Genomic DNA, 19,697 nt, shown 5'->3' on the forward strand with positions numbered 1-19,697 from the left:
AGGGTCCACAAAGCCAGCCTCTGCTGAGGGCTACACCCGGGCCCTCCAGCTTAGGGCAGGTGCACCTGCCTCTCGTAGGTGGCACATGTTTGTTGCTCAAAGGGGCTGACCACACTGGGAAGGAGAGATTGGGCTTCCTGGAGAGGAAAGAGGGGCTACTGGTAAGGCCTCGGCAGGTTCATCAGGGAAAGGGGTTGATGGCAAGGATCAGCTGGGACATGTTGCAAAACTCAGTAGCCGAAATCAACACTGGTTGATTTCTCAGCAAAGCCTAATGTCCCTTGTGGGCCAGCGGGGATTGGGGGGTGGGGATCTGCCCCTCATGGCCGCTCAGGGACTCAGATTCATGGAAGGATCGCCTGTCCCCCAATCACTTTGTCGGAGGCAGGAGCTGAGGGGGAGGGAGGAGGCAACCCTGCAACAGCTTTGGTGGGGTCCCCTGCCCCACCCGGATCACCCAGGAAGTGCACCAAGGCACCCAGGAAGCACAGCTCTCCCACCTGCCAGCAGGTGCAGCGGGGAGTGGCGGGTGGGGCAGGGCGATCTCGGACTTTCCTTCTAGCTCTGCTGGGAGTGCCTGCAGCCAGACCTTATCAGCAGGTGCATCTCTGAGCAGGAGGTGAGGCAAGGCTCTGCTCCTTCCTGGTGTCACTGCGACGGGGCGGGGCTGGCAGAGAAACCACCAGGTGTGGCCGTGGGAAAGTCCCCCCAACACTACAGAAACATGGAGTTTCCTGGTTGTCACCGGCTGCATTCTTGGAGCCCACCCCACCCCCACCCCCACCCCGACACACCCTGGCTGGAAGGTGGGCATGTTCCGGTGTCTCTGAGGACCGTGTGCGAATCCCTCAAGATGTGTGGGCCCCCAATATCTGCCCGCAAAATGCCTTCCAGGCTCCTGTGCTCTCCAAATATCGCTCCCAGCCACGCGTCTCTCCTTCGGTCTCCAGGGAGCGCATGCCCTGGTTCGGCGCGCGCTCTTGCGCCTCTGCGCGCTCTCTGTGCTGAGTCCAAAGAGTGGCTGGGCCTGCACAGGGGGCCTGGGCCTCCCTGAGTCTCCCAGCTGTGGGTGCTGGCTTCCCAGGAAGCCCTCCACAGGGCCGAGTTGTCCTGCCTGCTGTGTAGACGCTGGGCAGAGCTCTGAACTTCTCTGCTCCAGTGAACGCAATCAGAGCAGGGAGACACCCAGCCGCATGCCACAGCAGCTCCGGCCTCGGGACCTCACACTCTTCCTCCTGCCAGCAGGTGTGGTTGGCAGCAGCCAAGTTGCCTGTCTCTTTAAGAGAGAGAGAGCGAAAGGGAGCCCGAGAGAACGAAATCAGGAAGTGTGAGAGCTGCGAGCCACCGCACTGTGCCTGTGCCGAGCTGAGTGTCCCGCGGAAACCCCACAGCCACCGCTCCTGGGGCGCCACCAGGCCGCTTCATCGGGCGCAGCCTCTGGGCCCAGCATGCTGTGGAACTGCCCGTGAGTGACAGGGAGCGCCGAGAGCCGGGGCGCCGCACTCCCCTCCCGCAAGCCCGCATCTCCTGCCCCAGGCGGGAGATGGGGTGAGTGGGCTGCTGCGCGGGGGAGGGGCGGCCAGGCCCGGCCGCACGCAGGGCCGTGGCGTCCTGTGTCGCGTGGGAAGCCGGCCTGAGGCTGGCAGGGTCGCGGCTTAGGGCGCTGCCCGTGGCCAACAGGGTTCTCTTCCCAGGCTCCGCTGCCTGATGCCCCCGACTGCCTGCCCTCACCTCTCCCTGGGGCCCTGCTCCCTGGCCAGAGTCCCAGGAGAGGGCGTGGCCCGGAAAGGGTCCCGGAACCGCTCGGGGAAAAGGACTGGAAACCACCCCCATTCCCCCCGCCCCGTGGGGGAGGTGACCGACAGGAAAGGGTTAATGGGCTGAGGCTGGTGGCCTTTGATGGAGACTGAAAGATCACACAGCACCCAAGGCTGCCTCTCATCCGCCCTCCGCCCTCCTCTTTCCGGCGCAGCTCAGCTCCTGGGCTCGCTGCCTCACACAGGAAGCCGGACACACGCTCGCCAGGGAGAGGCTGGGCCTGACTCCAGCTCAGAGCGTGCGGTGAGTGCCTTTGGCCACGCAGGAGCCCCAGGAGGCGGTGGTGGGCGGGCAGCTCCCCAGCCCCTCTGCCGGGTGCAGGGGTGGGGGCAGGGAGTGGTCGCACAGCGTACAGACCTAGGGACTGGCCACCCTGGCCCGGGGCTCTGCCCTTTGCACCACACTGCCTGCGACCCCGGGCGGTCAGCTCTGCTCTGCCGGGCCCCAGGTCCCTTGCTGGTCCTGGGGAGGATGCTGAAGGGGTAAAGTCTGCTGCCCGCTGGCTCCCCAGGCTGGGCCCCTGGCTTTGGGACCAGTAGGCTCTGCCTAGCCTCACAGCTCCAGCCTCGCTGGTGACTCCTGCTCAGCCCCCAGGAAAGACTGGCCAGCTCACGCCAGGCACCAGTGCATCCCTCCCAGGGCAGGCAGGGCAGCCCGCAGTTTGAAGAGGTCCCGTCTAGCCCAGCCCAGCCTTCCCCACTGTATCGAAGGGAAAAGTGGCCGGTGTCTGGCCCGGACACGAAGCTGCCGTGTCCAGCACCTTTGACTCCCCACCCTGGCTCCCGGCTCCTGAGTCCAGCTCCTTGCTGGAGGCCGCGGGTGATGGCTCCAGTGACCGGGTCCCTGCCAGGCGCAGGGGAGACCTGGGTGGGGTTCCTGGCTCCGGGATCTTCTTTGCCCCCTGGCCATCGTGGGCATCCCGGGAGTGACCCAGCAGAGGGGAGCAGAGGGGAGAGCTCTGAGTCTCTATCTTTCTCTCTCTCTGCCTCTCAAACAAACTTCTTTTAAAAAGTATTTTGGGGATAGCGGCCCTCCTTACACTTCTACCACACATCTCAGAAAGGCCAACCCTGGCCAGGTCTCAGACAAGCACTGAACTTGACTTTGGAAGCCAGACTCTAGAGGAACTGGCCTTTAGAGAGAACAGGGCAGCAGCAGCGATAGGATAGGGGTCTTAGGTCCCCCTGGGGGCTCCTGAGCCCTTGGGTGTGAGGGTCTCGGGCCTCCCGATCCTCCCCTCTCCCCTCTCTCTGTGTCTCTGTCTCTCTAGCTTTCCTGTCCCTGCAGCCCTGTCCTCTTTGGAGCAGCACTGAGCTGGCCCTGCTGGCCGCCGGGGGAGCAGCTGTCAGCTCCCGGCAGCAGGAAGTGTGGGCCCTGCAGGCGGGCCGGTGGGTGGGGTAGGGGCTCCTGGTGCAGCTCGTGTTGCAGTCCTGGAGATTGGGGTGGTGTGCTGACCCGGGCCATTCCACCTGCGCTATTCCTACTTCCTGGGACAACCCCAGGCCTGCACACCAAACTCCAGAATCCTCAGTGCCCAGGAGATGGGACAGAGAGGAGAGGTGTGTCTGTCTGGCGAGGGGCTGCAGGGCCCCGGGGGAGCCAGGCCAGGCCCAGGTCCTGTGCTCTCGCTGAGGGCCTGCATGTGGTGCTGTGCTGTGCTTTTTGGGGAAGTTACGTAACCTTTCTGTGCTTTCCACTTCCCCGGCCTCTCGCCCATGGAAAGACCACATGGAGCCCCTCCAGGCCCTGGGGCCTGGCTGCCGCTCAGGGACGGACTCCGGGGCTCCCCGCAGGCTGTCTTTCGGGGCCGGAGATGCAGAGCACGGCCAGCTACCTGTGGCACACGGATGACCTGCTGGGGCAGGGCGCCACTGCCAGTGTGTACAAGGCCCGCAACAAGGTGAGGCCTCAAGGGCGGCAGGGGGCGGCCCGGGGGCCCGTGCACCCTGGAGTGGGGGGGAGAAGGGCTCCTGGGGATGACTCCTCTGCCGGGCACAAGTTGGGACAAGAGAAAGGTGACAACACAGCAAGATCCACAGAGCAAGATGCAAAGGAGATGCGGGCGGGGGGCGTGGCCCGCAGAGGCAGGGGCAGGGCTGGCATGGAGGGCTCACAGCAGGGCTTGCTGGCAGCCCCTGTGCTGGCAATCGGTGGACAGCAGGTGCGCCGAGCCCTTGTCACCTCCCTGTACTGCGCCATGCCACCATGAGCTGGGGGAGGAGCCGAGGGCAGGTGCCTCCACCCCCCCCCCATCCCTCCCCAGGCTGCCCTCTCCTCTCTGGGCTTGGGCTGTGTTCCTGGAGAGGTGGCTGCAGCTGTGGCCTCGCCCTGTGTCTCCGCAGAAATCCGGGGAGCTGGTGGCCGTGAAGGTCTTCAACACCGCCAGCTACCTGCGTCCCCGGGAGGTGCAGGAGAGGGAGTTTGAGGTCCTGCGGAAGCTGAACCACCAGAACATCGTCAAGCTCTTCGCAGTGGAGGAGACGGTGGGTCTTGGCCTGGAGCCTCCATCAGACAGAACAGGAAAGGAATGGTGGGATCAGTGTCCAATCAGACAGGGCTTCCTGGAGGCGGCAGCCCTGGATTGCAGGGTGTGGGATCAGGGAGGAGAGGCCGGGCCAGAAGTTGGGGCGTGCAGATGGGGGGCTTGTGGCAGTGGACTGAGCCGCCTCTGTGCCGCCCACAGGGGGGCAGCAGGCAGAGGGTGCTGGTGATGGAGCACTGCTCGGGGGGCAGCCTGCTGAGCGTGCTGGAGAGCCCGGAGAACGCCTTCGGGCTGTCGGAGGATGAGTTCCTGGTCGTCCTGCGCTGCGTGGGTGAGTCCCTCCCAGGCTTCAGCTCCCCGCTGAGGCCAGCAGCAGCCCAGGCCCTGGGCGTCGGGGAAGCCCCACAGGGAAATGACTGGACGCCTGGCTGTGCGTTCAGAGGCCTGGGGCAGACACGGTTCCCAGTGGCCAGCAGGCGGGGGCAGCCTGAGCGTCCAGACAAGGCGTGGTCTATACAGGCAGCGGAATAGTACTCAGCCCTGAAAAGGCACACAGAGGGCCACAGTGGTGGGATGTCGTACGTACGAGGTTCCTGGGGTAGCCAAGTTCACAGAGACGGGTCGCGGCTGCGCAGGGGCCTGCGTGTTGCTTGCTAGGGGTGGAGATTCAGCTGGGAAGATGCGCAGGCTCTAGAGACTGGGCGCTTAGAAATGGCCAACAGGACACATGTGCCGGCACGCCCTTTACCTCGCTTACACGGAGAGATCCTGAGTAATCCACCCGGGGGGGTGGGGGTGGGGCTGCAGGCTTGGGGCGGCCCCTGGGGGCCCGGGACGGCGGCTAGCGGCGCCCGCCCGTGTGTGCGCAGTGGCTGGCGTGAACCACCTGCGGGAGAACGGCGTGGTGCATCGCGACATCAAGCCGGGCAACATCATGCGGCTGGTGGGTCGCGAGGGCCAGAGCGTCTACAAGCTCACGGACTTCGGCGCCGCGCGCCAGCTGCTGGACGACGAGAAGTTCGTCTCGGTCTATGGCACCGAGGAGTACCTGGTGAGCGGCCGCCTCCCTGCCCGGCGCCCTCCCCAGCGCGCGCAGCGCGCACGTGCGCAGGTGTTAAAGCGAGGCCGGGTCTGAGCCGTCCCGGGCGGGCACCTGCGGGCCGGGCCGGGGCTCAGGCCTGGCCCCCCATGCGCCCTCTCTCTCGGCAGCACCCGGACATGTACGAGCGGGCGGTGCTTCGCAAGCCCCAGCAAAAGACGTTCGGGGTGACCGTGGACCTCTGGAGCATCGGGGTGACCCTGTACCACGCAGCCACCGGCAGCCTGCCCTTCGTGCCCTATGGCGGGCCGCGGCGCAACAAGGAGATCATGTAGGGGGACGGGGGAGGGGACGGGGCGGGGACAGGGGGACCAGGGACAGGGGTGGGGGCGGAGGGAGGGCGGCGCCTGGGCCGGGCTGTCCTGCGCAGACGCGGCCCTGCGGTGGCTCCTGTGCCCTGCCGCTCCCGGGCCCTCCTCGGATCCACCCTGACCCAGGATCCTCTTGGTCCTCTGTTCATCAGCCAAAGGACAGATGCTGAGCCCTGCCCGGGCGTGGAGGGAGACCGCTGACACACTATAGGAGAGGGGGAGAGACAGAGAGAGGGAGAGAGAGCCCCTGCAGCCATTAGGTCACTCCCAAAATGCTGGCAACACCAGGGCTGGGCCAGGAGCGGGGAACTCCATCCCGTCCCACCATGTGGGTGGCAGGGCCTTGGGCACTTGAGCGGTCATCTGCTGCCTCCCGGATGTGTTAGCCGGGAGCTGGATGGGACGCGGAGTGGCCAGGACTCGAATCGGCGCTCCTGCGTGGGATGCGAGGGTCCCAAACCCCAGAGCAGGAGACCCTGGGTGGATTACAGGAAGGCCCGAGCCCCCACCCTCAGCTAGGGCTTAGCTGAGGGGAGCCTGGGTGAGGCGGGGCCTAGCCTGGGTGGCAGAGGGGGCTGGGCTTGGAAGGGACAGAAGATTAGGAAAGTCAAGAGGAGGAGGGACTCAGGCCAAGCTCACCCTGGGCGCCCGTGTGGGCGGCGGCTGCATGGCTGTGGCAGGGGACCGGGCAGGGAGCCCTGGGGCGCAGAGGGCCGAGCAGGCGACGTGTCTCTCAAAACCGGCTTCTGGCCACCACCCAGGGCCGGGAGGCTGGAGCCAGGGCCCTGGGGCTCCGCTCAGTGACTCGCGCTCCACCCCAGGTATCGGATCACCACCGAGAAGCCCTCCGGGGCCATCGCGGGCACTCAGCGGCGGGAGAACGGGCCCCTGGAGTGGAGCTACGCCCTGCCGGTCACCTGCCGGCTGTCGATGTGAGTGGGACCCGAGGCAGGCGCCGACCACTTCTCTCTGCTGCTGTCCCAGCCGGCCCGGGTGTGCTGCGGGCTGGCTACCACACCCTTTGCCTCATGGCCTCAGTTTCCCCGCCTGGAAGCCGGCGCGAGTTCTGCCAGCAATGTCTCCCCAACCCACCATGTGCCCCCACCTCGGCGCTAGCTCCTCAGCGCGCTCTCGGGCGCCCCCGCCCCCCCCCCCCCCCGCCTCCTGCTGAAGCCCCGTGTGCTGGGGTCAGGGGCCTGCAGGGCCAGCTCGTGCCCATCCTGGCCAACATCCTGGAGGTGGAGCCGGCCAAGTGTTGGGGCTTCGACCAGTTCTTCGCCGAGACGAGCGACATCCTGCAGCGCATCACCGTGCACGTCTTCTCCCTGTCCCAGGCCGTGCTGCACCACGTCTACATCCACGCCCACAACACGTACGTGGGCCTCGGGGCGGGAAGGCGCGCTCCGTGGGGTGCTCCCCGGGGCCAAGCCTAACTTGGCCGCCCCACAAGGGCAAGTGGCACAGGGCTCTTGCTGGTGCTTCCGAGAAGCGCATGTGCGAGGGGCGCGGCCTGAAGTTGGCACCCACCGAGGGCTCCAGCCCCAGCATCCATGATGGGACTCGCTGAGTGCCCGCGGGGTATGGGCACAGAACACTCCCCGGCTTCCGCGCCCCTTGGGTGCACCCATGACCTCTGCCCTCTGTCTCTCCACCCTTGGGGAGAGAGGAAGCACCCCAGCCCCTCCCTCCGAACTGCGCAACCCTCTCCTTGCGGGGTCTGGGCGCCCGGAGCCGCCCCCACCTCCCACTCTGCCTGCGACCTCACGGCCCATGCCCTGTGTGCCTAGGGTGGCTGTCTTCCTGGAGGCCGTGTGCGAGCAGACCAGCGTGGGCCCCCGGCAGCAGGAGTACTTCTTTGAGGGCCACCCGTGTGTCCTGGAGCCCAGCGTCTCGGCTCAGCACATCGCGCACACGACTGCCAGCAGCCCCCTGACCCTGTTCAGCGCGGCCAGCGAGACCCCCAAGGGGCTGGCCTTCAGGGACCGTGAGTAGGGCCGCCCGGGGCTTGGTTGCTTTTCACAGTGGGTGCAGGTCTGGGTTCTAATTCTGCACGTGTCTCTGAGACGCTGTGGGGCTTGGGCAAGTGTCCTCAGAGCTGTGACAGCAACTGCAGCTGCCGCGGGGAGACTCGGGGCCGGGCTCGCCTGGGAAGTTTGTGTCCAGGAAGCTGCTAGAGCCCGTGGGAGAAAAGGGGGAAAGGCCGGGGGCCCGGAGCTTCGTCGTCCCTCCAAGTTCTAGAAAAAATATCATCGCTTCTCAGTTGGATGAAGCCCACTGCCACCTCCTTCTCAGAGGAAGAGGGAAGAGGATTTAGGGAATTAACCTTAAAACCTGTGGACAAGAGGGTGGTTCGAGTCCCCGTTCCTGGCTGTTGAGACAGGAACATGTAGTTCTCCAAATTGTCCACGAGGTGGCAGTGAGGGACCACAACTGTCAAGATGCACCTTCTGTGCTGGGAAGGGGGGGGGGGGTGTTTCGGCGGGAGCCGGGGCGCTTGGCAATGCGGGGTGAGTGTGAGCTGAGAAGGCGCAAAGATGAGCTCAGAGTTGACCCCGACCCTACGGGCAGGCCCCTCTGACGGGGTTTTTGTCTTCAGCTGCCCTGGACATCCCCAAGTTCATCCCCAAAGTGGACCTGCAGGCAGACTACAATGCCGCCAAGGTGAGGGGCGGCCCTCAGGGGCGGGCGCGGCGTGGACAGAGGTAGGAGGGGAGGGACAGGCCCACCCGTGTGTTTCAGGGCATGCTGGGTGCCGGCTACCAGGCCCTGCGCCTGGCACGGGCCATGCTGCACGCACAGGAGCTGATGCTTCGCGGGCTGCACTGGGTCGTGTGAGTTCCCAGCAGGGCTGGGGGTGGGAGGGAGGTGAGGGGCGGACGTCCGGGCCACTTCCGCACTGCCCCTGGGTCAGGGTCAGGGTCAGCACCCTGGGTCCCCCGGGCAAGGCAGCCCTGACCCAGGCTCGCTCGGGCAGGGAGGTGCTGCAGACCACGTGCAGGCGGACTCTGGAGGTCACGCGGACCGCACTCCTCTTCCTTAGCAGCAGTCTGGGCACTGAGAGGTGCGTGTCCCGCCCAGGCCGCCTGGGACCCCTTGGTGCTCCCCTCACCCCATGCTTCCGGCCATGCACCTCGCCTCGCCCCCTGGCCCCGCCCTGTGCCCCCTCTGCACACCTGACGGCCCTGGCCCAGCCCTCACCTCGGGGAAGGGGCCCACGGGGCAGGGGGTTCGGGGAGAGAAAGGGGGGCCTCCAGAGGGCAGGGATGGCACCTTCGAATGGCATCAGACAGAGCTGCTGATGACCCCGAGCAGAGCCCTGTCCCAGGCACAGAAGGGGCTGCTGGGGACGTGTAGTGCTCATGTCACATGCACATGAGGGCTACCGGGGTGGCTGGATTAGGAGAGTGGAGATGGGTAGGGACAACCACAGAAGGCTTCCTGGAGGAAGAGGTGTTTAAGGCCAGAAGGAGGGAGCATACCTCGGGTGAGGAGGTCTGGGCAGAGACAGAAAGGGGGGCTGTGAACTGGGAGACAGAAGGGGTGCTGTGACGTCCGCTGAGGCCAGTCCCAGCTCCCAGTCCCCACAGGAAGTCGGAGACGGAGGGGCTGGCCCGGGGAGCAGAGGGCCGCGAGCCGGTCTTGGTTACAGAGAGGCTGGACCCCAGTAAACTGGCCCTGAGGGAGCCGTGTGGGCTCTTGACCAGGAAGCCACAGGCTGGGGAGAGCGCCCCCTGGCGGGCCTGCTGTCGGCTGCCTGCTGCCTCCCGTTCACGCCCCAGGCCTCCTCCGAGAAGGCAGGGTGGGCGCGAGCCTGCTGATGGCCACTGGGCAGGGAGGAATAGGGGGCACGCGGGGAGCAGAAGAGGCCTGGCGCGGTCAGTGGGCCGGGGCCGGCGCCTCAGGCCGCTGTAACACCCCCACCCCCAACCTCTGGATTCTGCACCCTTGTTTTCCAACTGAGACACTTGGGAGGTCCCTGAGGCTGGCAGCGCCAGTGCCTTGCGACCCCATTCCGTCTGACACCTGTGGATGCTTCCAAGGTCTGAAGCTGCGCTCTGCCCACAGGGGACTCTGAGCTGCGGGTGGGCCGAGCGGCAGGTGCGAGGCGGCCTGTGTCTGCCCCTGGGCCTCCTGGCACAGCAGCCACTCCGCGGCCCCTACGCCCACTCCTCCTCTCTGGCAGCTGTCGGGGCAGCCAGGACTGACCCCAGGAGACCCCGGGGCGAAGCCGGCCAGGCTGCCGCGGCCAGTGTGCCGTCTGGGGCTCCCTGCCTCTCCCCGCCCCGCCGCACCCCTCAATGCGGCTTTCTCCTTCCCTCTCTCGAGGCCGGACAGCGCGGCTGAGACACCCACGCCACAGGAGCTGCAGGGAGCCGCGGAGCTGAGGTCCAGGCTGCGGACTGTGAGTGGGGCCAGGGGCCGGGCGGGGCAGGCCGGTGGCTGAGCCCGCAGCTGAGCGCCCCACGGGGCTGCCTCTGGGCTCCACAGCTGGCAGAGGTCCTCTCCAGATGTTCCCAAAATATCACGGAGACCCAGGCGAGCCTGAGCAGGCTGGGCGCGGAGCTGGCGAAGAGGCAGGCTCAGGTACATGCGGACAGAAGGTCTGTGGGATTTTCCTTCTTCATGGGCTGGCGGTGGGGAGTGGGCGGCTGGAAGGCTCGCGAGCCTTTGGAGGGGTCAGCCTGCTCTCTCCCAGCAAGGGCTGGGGCGCGGGCGAGGGCTGGAGGCTGGGGAGCTAGGAAGACCCCCCCCCCCCAGACCAGCCACAGGGAGAGAGGCTCCGGGCTCCTGCGCCCATCTGGGAGGTGGAAGAATACGTTACGGACCTCAGCGGGGGCAATAACTCCAAGGAAGAGAATAATTCTGTTCCCTCGGATGGCTTCTCTGCCATCTAGTGTCTCACGGGCTCCTGGAGATAGCGATGATGATGGTGATGACGGTGGTGATGATAAGCTGCCGTAACACTGGTCTTGGGGAAGCTCCCACAGGAGGGTGGCTTGTTCCGAGGCATGGCTAGGAAGTGACAAGCGACAGAGCGGGGTTTCAGGTGGCGTCTGTCTTGGCGGCCACCAGGCTGGGGTTGCAGCGTGTAACACCCATTTTGTCTTTTAACAAACAAAAAAGCCACAGCCATGGCCTCCGTGGCTGCACTGGAGGGGGTGGCAGGTGGCACTCCAGAGAGAGCCCCTTCTCGGCGCCTCTGCCGTCAGGGTCTGCTCAGCGGGTGGCCCGAGCCCTGGGCTCTACATGCCAAAGGCCTTGAAAAGCGCCCGGTCCTCTCTTAGCTCTCTGGCTGCAGGCAGGCTCGGGAGAGTCTGTGGATCCCACTGGGCTGCACGTTCCCGGGTTCTCTGGAGGCAGCGTTTGATTAGCGGGCGCCGGGCGCTGCCCCAGACCTTACCAGGCTCCCACCGTGCCTGCCCATGCCCTGAGTTACCTCTCTGGAGCCAAAAGTCAGCTCTGAATTCAGAACACATTTGCCCCTGAGCCTTAAGGCTAAAGACTGGGGCTCAGAGCTCCCAGCCCAGCCACCTCCTTCTCCGCCCCCACGCTCTGGGCGGGGGTGGGGGCAGGTTCCTGGGGGCTGGCAGAGCCCTGGTGGACAAGAGCATGCCCTGCCCGGAGTCCAGCTCCACAAACCACTGAGCTGGAGTTCTCTGGGCCTCCACCCCCCCACACACACACGCACACACACACACACACACACACTGCCTGCACCTGGAAGGGTGTGGGTCCAGCTTAAAGGGGGAAGGAAGAGACGCTAATCACCTTCAACCCAGGCCTGCAGGCCCTCGACAGAGCACCCTCGAGAGGGACCTCCCTGCCCCGGGACCAGCTCCCTCTGCCCTCCCCTCCCCTGCCCTGCCCTTCCTTCCCCTTCCCAGCCCTCCCCTCCCCTCGCCTCTTTCCCTCCTCTCCCCACCCTCCCGTTCCCTCCCTCGCCCTGCCCTCCCCTCCCCTCCCCTGCCCTCCCCTGCCCTGTCCTCCCCTGCCCTCCCCTCCCCTGCCCTCCTCTCCCCTGCCCTGCCCTCCGCTCTCTGCTTTGATCCCCTGGTTTCTGCCCGCAGCACCCAGCAGATCCAGTGTTGTCTGGACAAGATGAACCTCATCTACAAACAGTTCAAGAAGTCTCGGATGAGCCCAGGTGAGCGGGGGGATGGGAGGGGGCGGTGAAGTCACCGGTGCTCCCTCCCTGCTGCCTTCCCCCGGCAGCCTGGGCGGTCCCTACCCTTGTTTCTTTGGGGCACTCAGAGAAGGGGGATGGAAATCTCATTTAGAGCCCGCCTGGGCCAGGCAGCCCACCTGGGTTGCCTACTAATCCTCACAGGAGGCAGGCTAGGGGGGCAGGGCTTCCTGTCCCAAGTGATGCCATGGAGACAGGGCTAGTGAAAGGGGTCAGGGGAGCCTGGGAAAGCCCCAGTGTACTCCTAGACCCCACCCCTTTTCTCACCTCCATGCCCCAAACGTTTCTTCCCCTGCAGCCTGAGGTCTTGGGGTTCACCGGCCAGGTCTCCTCTTTTCTTGGGGCCACAGAAACAGCACGGTCCCTAGGACACTGACCCAGCCACGTGGGTCCATGAGCGGTTCTTGTGGCCCACTGTTAGAAAGCGGGAAGAAGCAGGTAGAATTAGTTCTAATGATATATTGTGTTCAACAGATATATCAAACTATCATTGAAGCGTATAACCAATACAGATCAAATTACCGAAGAGATATTTTCCGTTCCATTTTTGTGCTGTCTTCCAAAGCACATGCGTATCTTACACTTAAGTCAGGTCTGTGTCTGGAAGCTAAACTTGGAACAGAGGGAAATGTCATTGTCACAGAACAATAAAGCAGTGCTGATGAGGAGCGTGCACCTGCTTTGGTGTTCAGATGTAAATTAATCAGCTCCCACCCCCTCCCTTGCGCCAGCCACTGTCCTGAGAGCCCTGATGCTGGGAACTCCAGGGACCGGCGCCCCACCCTTTTGTAGAAGAGCACGCTGGGCCACCTGAGCGCTCTCTGTCCGACCCCACTGTCAGCCACCGGGCTCGCAGGCTCCAAGGAGCTTTCTCTCAGTTGGCCTCTAGAACCATTAACTGCTGCCGCTGGAGAATGCCCTGCAGCACTCAGGGCACCCGCCCGAGGCCCTCACCGGAAGCCTGTGGGTCCACATGGTGCGCGTGGCAACGGGCTCGGTGAAGTCGCTGCTCACGGAGGCAGGCCGGGGTCCCTTATGCAGGTCTCCTGGGCTGTGTAAGTGCTCACAGCTGGCTGGGTTCCAGACCAGGAAGGGCATTCTTAGAGGAGTGGACTGGAGAGAGCCAACCTACATCACTGCCTGTGGGTGCTGCTGCAACTATTCCCTGCTGTTCCCTCAGAGCCCAGGAGGGGGCAGCATCTCCACAGTGCAGGAGATGCAGGAGCCTGAGGGCCTTGGGAGGCAGCTGAGACAGAAGACTTGGCTGGCGGAGAGGGAAAGGTAGAAGGCAGTGGCCTGGCTTCTCCGGGTCGTGGCTGCAAGAGCCGGGCTGGCTGTGCCTGTAGAGTGGAGGTTTGGAAGGAGCCCAGCGGCTGCTGGCCGCGTCACTCTGGGCAGGGGCTGGGTGGGGGCTGCGGCTGAGCACCATGCTCCAAGGCCCACATCTTCTGCTCCCGGCCGAAGCCTCTTTAGACCCCTGAATCGTGACAGGGTACTTGGCGACACTCATCACGTCATACCAAGTCGTAATGAGCTACTGGGGTGCCGCAGGGCCAGGCCGGGCTGGCATCACCTCTATTGCTGTCCCCAACCCTGCGGCCACTCTGCTTCGTGGACATCATGCCCATCTGTCTCCTCCTAGGGCTTGGCTATAACGAGGAGCAGATCCACAAGCTGGACAAGTGAGTGGCCTGTTTGCTGGCGGGCGGGTGGGCGGCCCCCGGGCAGGGTAGCTCTCTGGTTAGACCCCAGGCGGGAGCTGGGCTGCAGCAGGGGTGGGGTGGGGTGGGGGTGTCACTGGATGGGGGGATGGTATCGGGAGCAGTCTGCATGTAACTGGCATTGCTTCTCCGGCCGTCCTCACTGGCCTCCCACCCCTCTTCCTGCCTCTGACCTCTGCCCTCATTGGCTCTGGTCCTGGGAGCTCTGATGGCCCCGGGAGCCCTCCCTGATATGATGGCGATTTAGACTGCCCCCCCCCCAGTTCCACACCCCCCACACCCTTTCTATAACCATCTCCCTGTTCCTCTGGAGACAAAGCTGGCGAGAGTGGGTGTCCACTGAGGGCCCCGGCCCCTCCCACGTCTGGCCTTTCATGATCCCAGCGGGTGACTGTCACCTCCTCCTGCCTTGGAGACGCATCCCTGCTGTGATCCCATGGTTGGGCTCCGCGGCAAGGTGACCACGGCCACGAGGGGGCGCCAGGCACATGCACAGTGGTTCCCACTGCTCATGTGGGCGCCTGGGCGTCTCTGCCTGTGCAGGGTGAATTTCAGCCACTTGGCCAAGAGGCTGCTGCAGGTATTCCAGGAGGACTGCGTGCACAAGTACCAGGCGTCCCTTGTCACGCACGGCAAGTGGATGAGGTAACGGCGCAGCCTCCCTCCTGGGCGCACACACCCCAGGGCCCTGCCTGGCCCCTCCGGGCATCCCAGGAGCCTCACGTAGAGAGAAGGTGGGGTGATGGGCAGCCGGTACCTGGGTGGGCCAGGCAGTGTGCTGGGGGATTGCCACCCATTAGCCTATTACATCCCGCGGTGCATAATGTATGCGGTGGACACTATCCCCCATCTCCAGGTGAGCAAACAGGCTCACACGGTCGCTTCCCCAACATCTCCCAGAGCCAGGTGAGGCTACGGGCTAGGCTGCCTCCCTTGGCCCTGAGCTGTGGGAACAGCCGGACCAGGGAGGCGGGGCAGGCAGTGGTCCTCTCGCCCTGGTCCGGCAGGGTGCAAGGGTTTCGCCTCCCAGACAGGCCCCCTCCTGCATCCCACCCCGAATCTGATTCTGTCGGCCTGCGGGAGGCTGGGACAGCGGGAATGTAAAACCTCCTCGGGGCGATGCTGGTGGGTAGCCCGGGGTTGAGAACCAACCTCGGGCTCCGTGGCCCTGGGCCTGGCTTCCTGCCCACGCCGTGGGGTAAGGTCCTTTGAGAGAGCAGAGAATTCGCTGAGAGCCCTGAGCTGGGTCTGTTCTAGGAGTGGGAGTGTGGGCGGTTCCCTTCTCAGGTACCGGGCGTGAGCGGTCACCTGCCCGCCTGGAGCCTCCCCTGGCCACACGTGCGGCCCGGCCCCAGCCATGCAGCTGGGTCCTGGTGGGCCTCCCCACCTCCATCAGAAGTGCCCCCTGCACAGTCACCATGGGGGTGGAGGCGGGAGGTGGGTGAGGGAGAGGCCACCCCAGCAGGGCAGAGGCAGTGGGGCAGGCACATGCCCAGGACACGTCGGTGACTGTGTGGTTCCCCAGGAGTCCTGTTCTAATTCTGTTCTTCACCTACCGCCTGCAGGGAGGTGCACAAGACCAGGAACCACCTGCGCTTGGTCGGCTGTTCCGTGGCTGCCTGTAACACAGAGGCCCAGGGCGCCCAGGAGAGCCTCAGCAAGGTGCGGCCCTCCTGGGGCAGTCAGGGCTGTGGCGAAGGGCACGGGATACCCCGGGAAGGGCCCTGGGGCCGCCCCCTGCCTCTGGGCAGAGCTTCCTGGAGGGAGTCTGACGTGGGTTAGAGGCCTCTGATCCGCCAGTGAGCCCTGAGGTGGGGACCGAGGAGGTACCTGGTGGGAGGACCTCGGAGTGATGGTCACAGCAAGGGACAGAGGCCGCAGGACGCTGGGACGTCTTCCTCGCTGTCCTGTGGGCTCCAGGCCACTCCTGAGAGGGCGATGGGAGCCGTCCTTGGCTTCATGGTCTGCTCTCTGCGAAGAGAACACACGAGCAGCTCTGAGAAGCCGAGAGGGAGAAGGGCGTGGCTGCCTCTCGCCTCCCTGCCAGCAGCCCACGCAGCAGGGCCCTGCTTCCCGAGGCTGGAGGGAGGTCCTGTCCCTATTCTGCAGCTTCTGGCCTGTGTTATATCACCAGAGGGCTAGGGTAGACTCACAGGAGAACTGTGCAAGCATAGAAGACTAATGGTGCCACGCCAGCTGCACCCCCGTGGCAGGAAGGGCGCTGGGAAAGGCTGGCGAGCAGGCGCCCCAGGGACCCAGGCTGGGGACCCTTCCTCAGTGTGTCCCCAAGCTGGCCACGCAGTAGCTGGCCCAGCCCCTGACCCACGCCCGCCTTCCCTGCAGATCCTGGACCAACTCCTGCAGGATAAAGCCAAGGGCGCCCAGGCCTCGCCACCCTCCACAGCTCCTCACCCCAGTCCTGCACCCCAGGACCTGGCCCTCCAGTGAGTTCAGGGGAGGCGGCGCGGGAGGGCGGAGGCTGGGGTTAGGGACCCCGGGGCCAGGCCTGAGTCGGGGTGGGGGAGGCCCCCGGGGAAGGAGCCAGGGCAGTGCCACTGGAGCCTCAGCCACTGTGTGGCCTGTGTGTGGACAGCATGCAAGAACTGTGCTGTGAGATGAAGCTGGTGGCCTTCGACCTCCAGGACAACAACCGCATCATCGAACGGTAAGGGCTGGGCTGGGCTGGAGCTGGTCCCGGGGAGACCGCAGGAGGCCTCGTGCCCGGCCCTGGGCTGGACGGCACCTGTGCCCTTCTACGCAGCCCCACGGCAGTGGAGCCTCATCAGCCTGGTGGCTGGCAGGCTCTGCCTGCACACAGTCTAACAGGGCTAACAGAGCCAGGCTGGAGGCCGGGGATGGGTGTGGTGGGCCGGCTCCGCGGAGACTGGGGACCCTGCACCTGCACGGCTCAAAGTCACAAAAGAAAACCGGAAGAGTACAGTTAGCAGCTGCTCATTTAACCGAGAGCCCTCTTGAAAAGGGGGAGAGCCGGCCAGCTTGGAGGCCCACAACAAAGCCCATCTTTTAACTGTTTGTTTATTTTGTGTGTTTAAAAGGCAGAGAGGGAGGATGTATGTGTGCTCTCACATGAGGGTCTCCCAAATGCCCACAACAGAGGGGCTGGGCCAGGCTGAAGCCAGGAGCTGGGAACTCCCTCTCCGGTCTCCCACCTGGGAGGCAGGACCTCGGGCACTTGAGCCGTCACCTGCTGCCTCCCAGGGAGCATGTTAGCAGGAAGCTGGAGTCAGGAACAGCAGGATTCACTCCCGGGACGTGGCCTCCCAAGCAGTGTCTTAAGGGCTAGGCCACATACCCGCCCCACGGCGCATTTACCGCCAAAGGGATCATCTCGGGATGCGGGGCGGTCCCTGCTCGCCCTGCAGGTCGGCGGGCCTGTTTCACTCCCTCCATGCCATCCTGGCCTCTGCCCTCTGCCCATCTGGGAAGCAGTGGGCTGGCAGTCAGGGTCCAGCAGGATCTGAATCCTGACTGCTCCTCCTCAGCAGCCTGACTCACAGGCGATGAGCTCTACTCCGGCTCGGTGCATCGCCTGTCAACAGGGATAATAATCCCTAGCTCCCGGTGTCAACACAGGAATTAAATAGGATGATACATTCAAGGCACCTAGGGGAGGGGTGGAGGGAAGCACGCCATTGTCCCCAGAGGTCACGCCGGTCTGGGACACCAGCACTGGGCTCCTGGTTTGTCCTCTGAGTTCCTGAGGGTCCCCTGACCACGAGCTGTCGCCTCCCTGTCCCATTCCAGCGAGGGGAGAGTCTACCCTCTTCAACCCCCATAAAGACAGCTTCTTGGCCAGGCCTCCCACATGGCCCTGCGGGGGCAGGAAGTTCTAATTTTAATGCCGACATAAATTTTGCTTGCTGTGATATGTGGTCTATTTACAGACGGCTCCAAAGTTAATTTACGTGAATTTTCACTTCCTTCTTCAGAGCCGTAGCCAAGGAGCCAAGTGGGGCCATCTGATCTCCTTCTCCCTCCTCCTGACTCTGCGTACTGGAGTCACCAGGGACCCTGGGGGTGGCTTGGGGCCAAGGGCTTCATAAGCTCCTACGTGATTCTCCCGAGCAGGCTGGGGTGAGACCCCGAGGGTGGGTCCCTGTGGGTGAGCTGAGCACTTAAACAGCTGAGGGCCCTGGAAGTTGGCTGGGCTGGGCCCAGGGGTGAGGGCTGCAGCAGGTGGGCAGAGCTAACCTGGCTCCTCCCTTACAGGTTGGGTAAGGTCACATCCGTGCCTGATGCCTGAGCCCGATGGGGAGCCATGAGCGTCACTCGCACCCAGCTCCTCTGCACTGTGGGACGAAGCCCAGAGCGAGATCGGTCCTGTCTCATCAGCCTACCTCCCTCCTGGCCGCTGGCTGGGAGATGTGCCAGCATTACCTTCTGCTGCCTGTCACCTGGGAGGCGGCACTGGCCGTCTCTGTCGGGACCCCCAGGAGACAGCACGGCAGCCACTGCCTGGGCTGACTTGATGCCTCACTCAGGTGCACCTGCTGCTTCGCCATCACCAGGCATGGAGGGCAGAACCTGGCGGAGCCATGGAAGAAGAGGCTGTCCCAGGCCCAGTCCTCCCACCCCCGCTGACTGTGGTTTACAAAGCTGTGCTCCCCAGAGAGCCAGAGACCAGGGTGTGAGTCACCCGGCTGACCCTCCGTGTGCTTCACGTTGAACGTGACCCTTGCCTCTCCTGGGGTCCTGGGAGTCTCCACACCCGGCCACGGGCAGCAGAGCCTCCTCCCCCTCTGCTCTTGGTCGGGCTGTGAAAATGGGCAACTGACACCAGGTGCCCTCTGCCTGGAAGCCCCGCCTGCTCCTGGGAGCGGCGAGCCGGCCTCAGCAGGTGGCCTGAGGGGATGTGGAATAAACGTGGCCTTCTTTTCTGTTTCTGGGCTGTGACTGAGAGGCAGGGCGGGCCCTCAGCCGTGCCCCCAAGGTGGGCAGGGGGGCAGCTGTGAGAAGTGCTGACCCTGCCTTGCCCGCACAGGGGCGCCCTCCTTGGAGGAGGAGCGGGGGAAGGTGGGCTCTGCTGGGAGCGCTGGCCTGCTCCCCTCCAGCGGCCTGCCTGCTGCCGGCAGGGATGCTGTGTGTGAGGCCTGGTTTGTTTCTGTATCTCAAGCTCATCGTCCAAGCATCTGCTGTTTTTCCATTTCCACCACTGTTCAGAACCAAGGCTGCATCTTAAGTACTAGCTCTCAGCGCTGCTAAGGGCTGATTTAAGCGGTCCCTTTTTTTTTTTCTTTTTCTAGAAGCTGTTGTGCTACGTGGGGAGAATTGGGCAGACTACTCGTAAACATGGTCTCCCTCCTGACCACACCTGCAGCCCTCCCCTCTCCTTAAACCAGAGCTGCGCTGCCCCCCAGGGAGAGGAAGATGAGCCGGAGCCCTGGGGGCGCCCCTTGAAGTGTGAAGACAGCATGGTGCCTAACCCCCAGGAACCCCATCCTTCCTGCCCATCCTTGGGGGTCCCCGAGTCCTCCGAGGCTATGCAGGGCCGGAGTGAGGAAAGCTGAGTGCTAGAGGCTGACGCCCCCCAAGCTGCCTCCCCAGCCCCCTGGCTCCTGGCGGAGACGGGTGCCCCCACGCCATCCGAAGGTCCAGGGGAGGGTTGCTCCAAGCTGCCTGCTGCACCAGGACAAGTGTGTAATGGGGGTTTCAGGCCTATGAGGTCAAGTTCAAGGGCTCTGGGGGCAGCTGCTTCCTCAATGTCCCCAGACACTGTGTCCTTTCTGGCCGGCTGGACCTGCGTGAGGCTCAGGCCAACGCCTGTGGACAGGAGCTGTAGGGGACAGTGTCATGGGCTTCAGCACTTCTGATGCTGGGTGGGGCTGCCGCATTTGCCTTCCCTGCTCCATGCTCCGTGGAGCTTCGGGTCGCATCCCAACAGAGGAGGAGGGACCGGACCCAGGTCCAGGGCAACCTGTACGATCCTCAGGCATTCAAAGACTCCGCCACTCTAGTGACTCCTAACATCATGGCACTTGAAGTGAACAAGCCAGTCAGGTCATCAGATGGGAACTGAGCACCTGTGGCTGCCAGGTGCGTGCCAGGTGCTGGGACTGCAGTG

The 19,697-nt window shown here is 64.5% G+C and overlaps 1 protein-coding gene across 2 annotated transcripts; it reads left to right on the forward strand.

The window, feature by feature from the left end:
• The first annotated feature begins 1,314 nt into the window (after positions 1-1,314).
• On the forward strand, positions 1,315-18,515 carry IKBKE (inhibitor of nuclear factor kappa B kinase subunit epsilon). 2 transcript variants are annotated; one of them, XM_062210238.1, is made up of 22 exons: positions 1,315-1,465; positions 1,973-2,061; positions 3,612-3,718; positions 4,161-4,301; positions 4,502-4,631; positions 5,170-5,351; positions 5,510-5,670; positions 6,532-6,642; positions 6,903-7,082; positions 7,498-7,694; positions 8,307-8,371; positions 8,450-8,541; positions 8,685-8,771; positions 10,037-10,112; positions 10,199-10,311; positions 11,779-11,855; positions 13,537-13,576; positions 14,159-14,260; positions 15,181-15,277; positions 15,959-16,059; positions 16,209-16,280; positions 17,846-18,515. In XM_062210238.1, exons 3-22 carry the CDS (start codon positions 3,632-3,634, stop codon positions 17,877-17,879), a joined length of 2,145 nt encoding a protein of 714 aa, XP_062066222.1. In that variant the 5' UTR covers positions 1,315-1,465; positions 1,973-2,061; positions 3,612-3,631; the 3' UTR covers positions 17,880-18,515. The 2 variants fall into 2 exon arrangements, with proteins under 2 accessions (XP_062066222.1, XP_062066223.1); XM_062210239.1 differs by lacking the exons at positions 1,315-1,465; positions 1,973-2,061 and having other exon boundaries at positions 2,069-3,718.
• The last annotated feature ends 1,182 nt before the right edge of the window (positions 18,516-19,697 follow it).

Source organism: Lepus europaeus, chromosome 14 (genome assembly GCF_033115175.1).
Source record: "Lepus europaeus isolate LE1 chromosome 14, mLepTim1.pri, whole genome shotgun sequence".
NCBI lineage: Eukaryota > Metazoa > Chordata > Mammalia > Lagomorpha > Leporidae > Lepus > Lepus europaeus.

Excerpts from the sequence above, each read along its gene's own strand:
- IKBKE (XM_062210238.1), top strand. The coding sequence starts at position 3,632 with ATGCAGAGCACGGCCAGCTACCTGTGGCACACGGATGACCTGCTGGGG. Across the intron at positions 15,278-15,958 it reads CCCAGGAGAGCCTCAGCAAG|ATCCTGGACCAACTCCTGCA; the intron begins GTGCGGCCCTCC and ends CCTTCCCTGCAG. Across the intron at positions 16,060-16,208 it reads CCCCAGGACCTGGCCCTCCA|CATGCAAGAACTGTGCTGTG; the intron begins GTGAGTTCAGGG and ends GTGTGTGGACAG.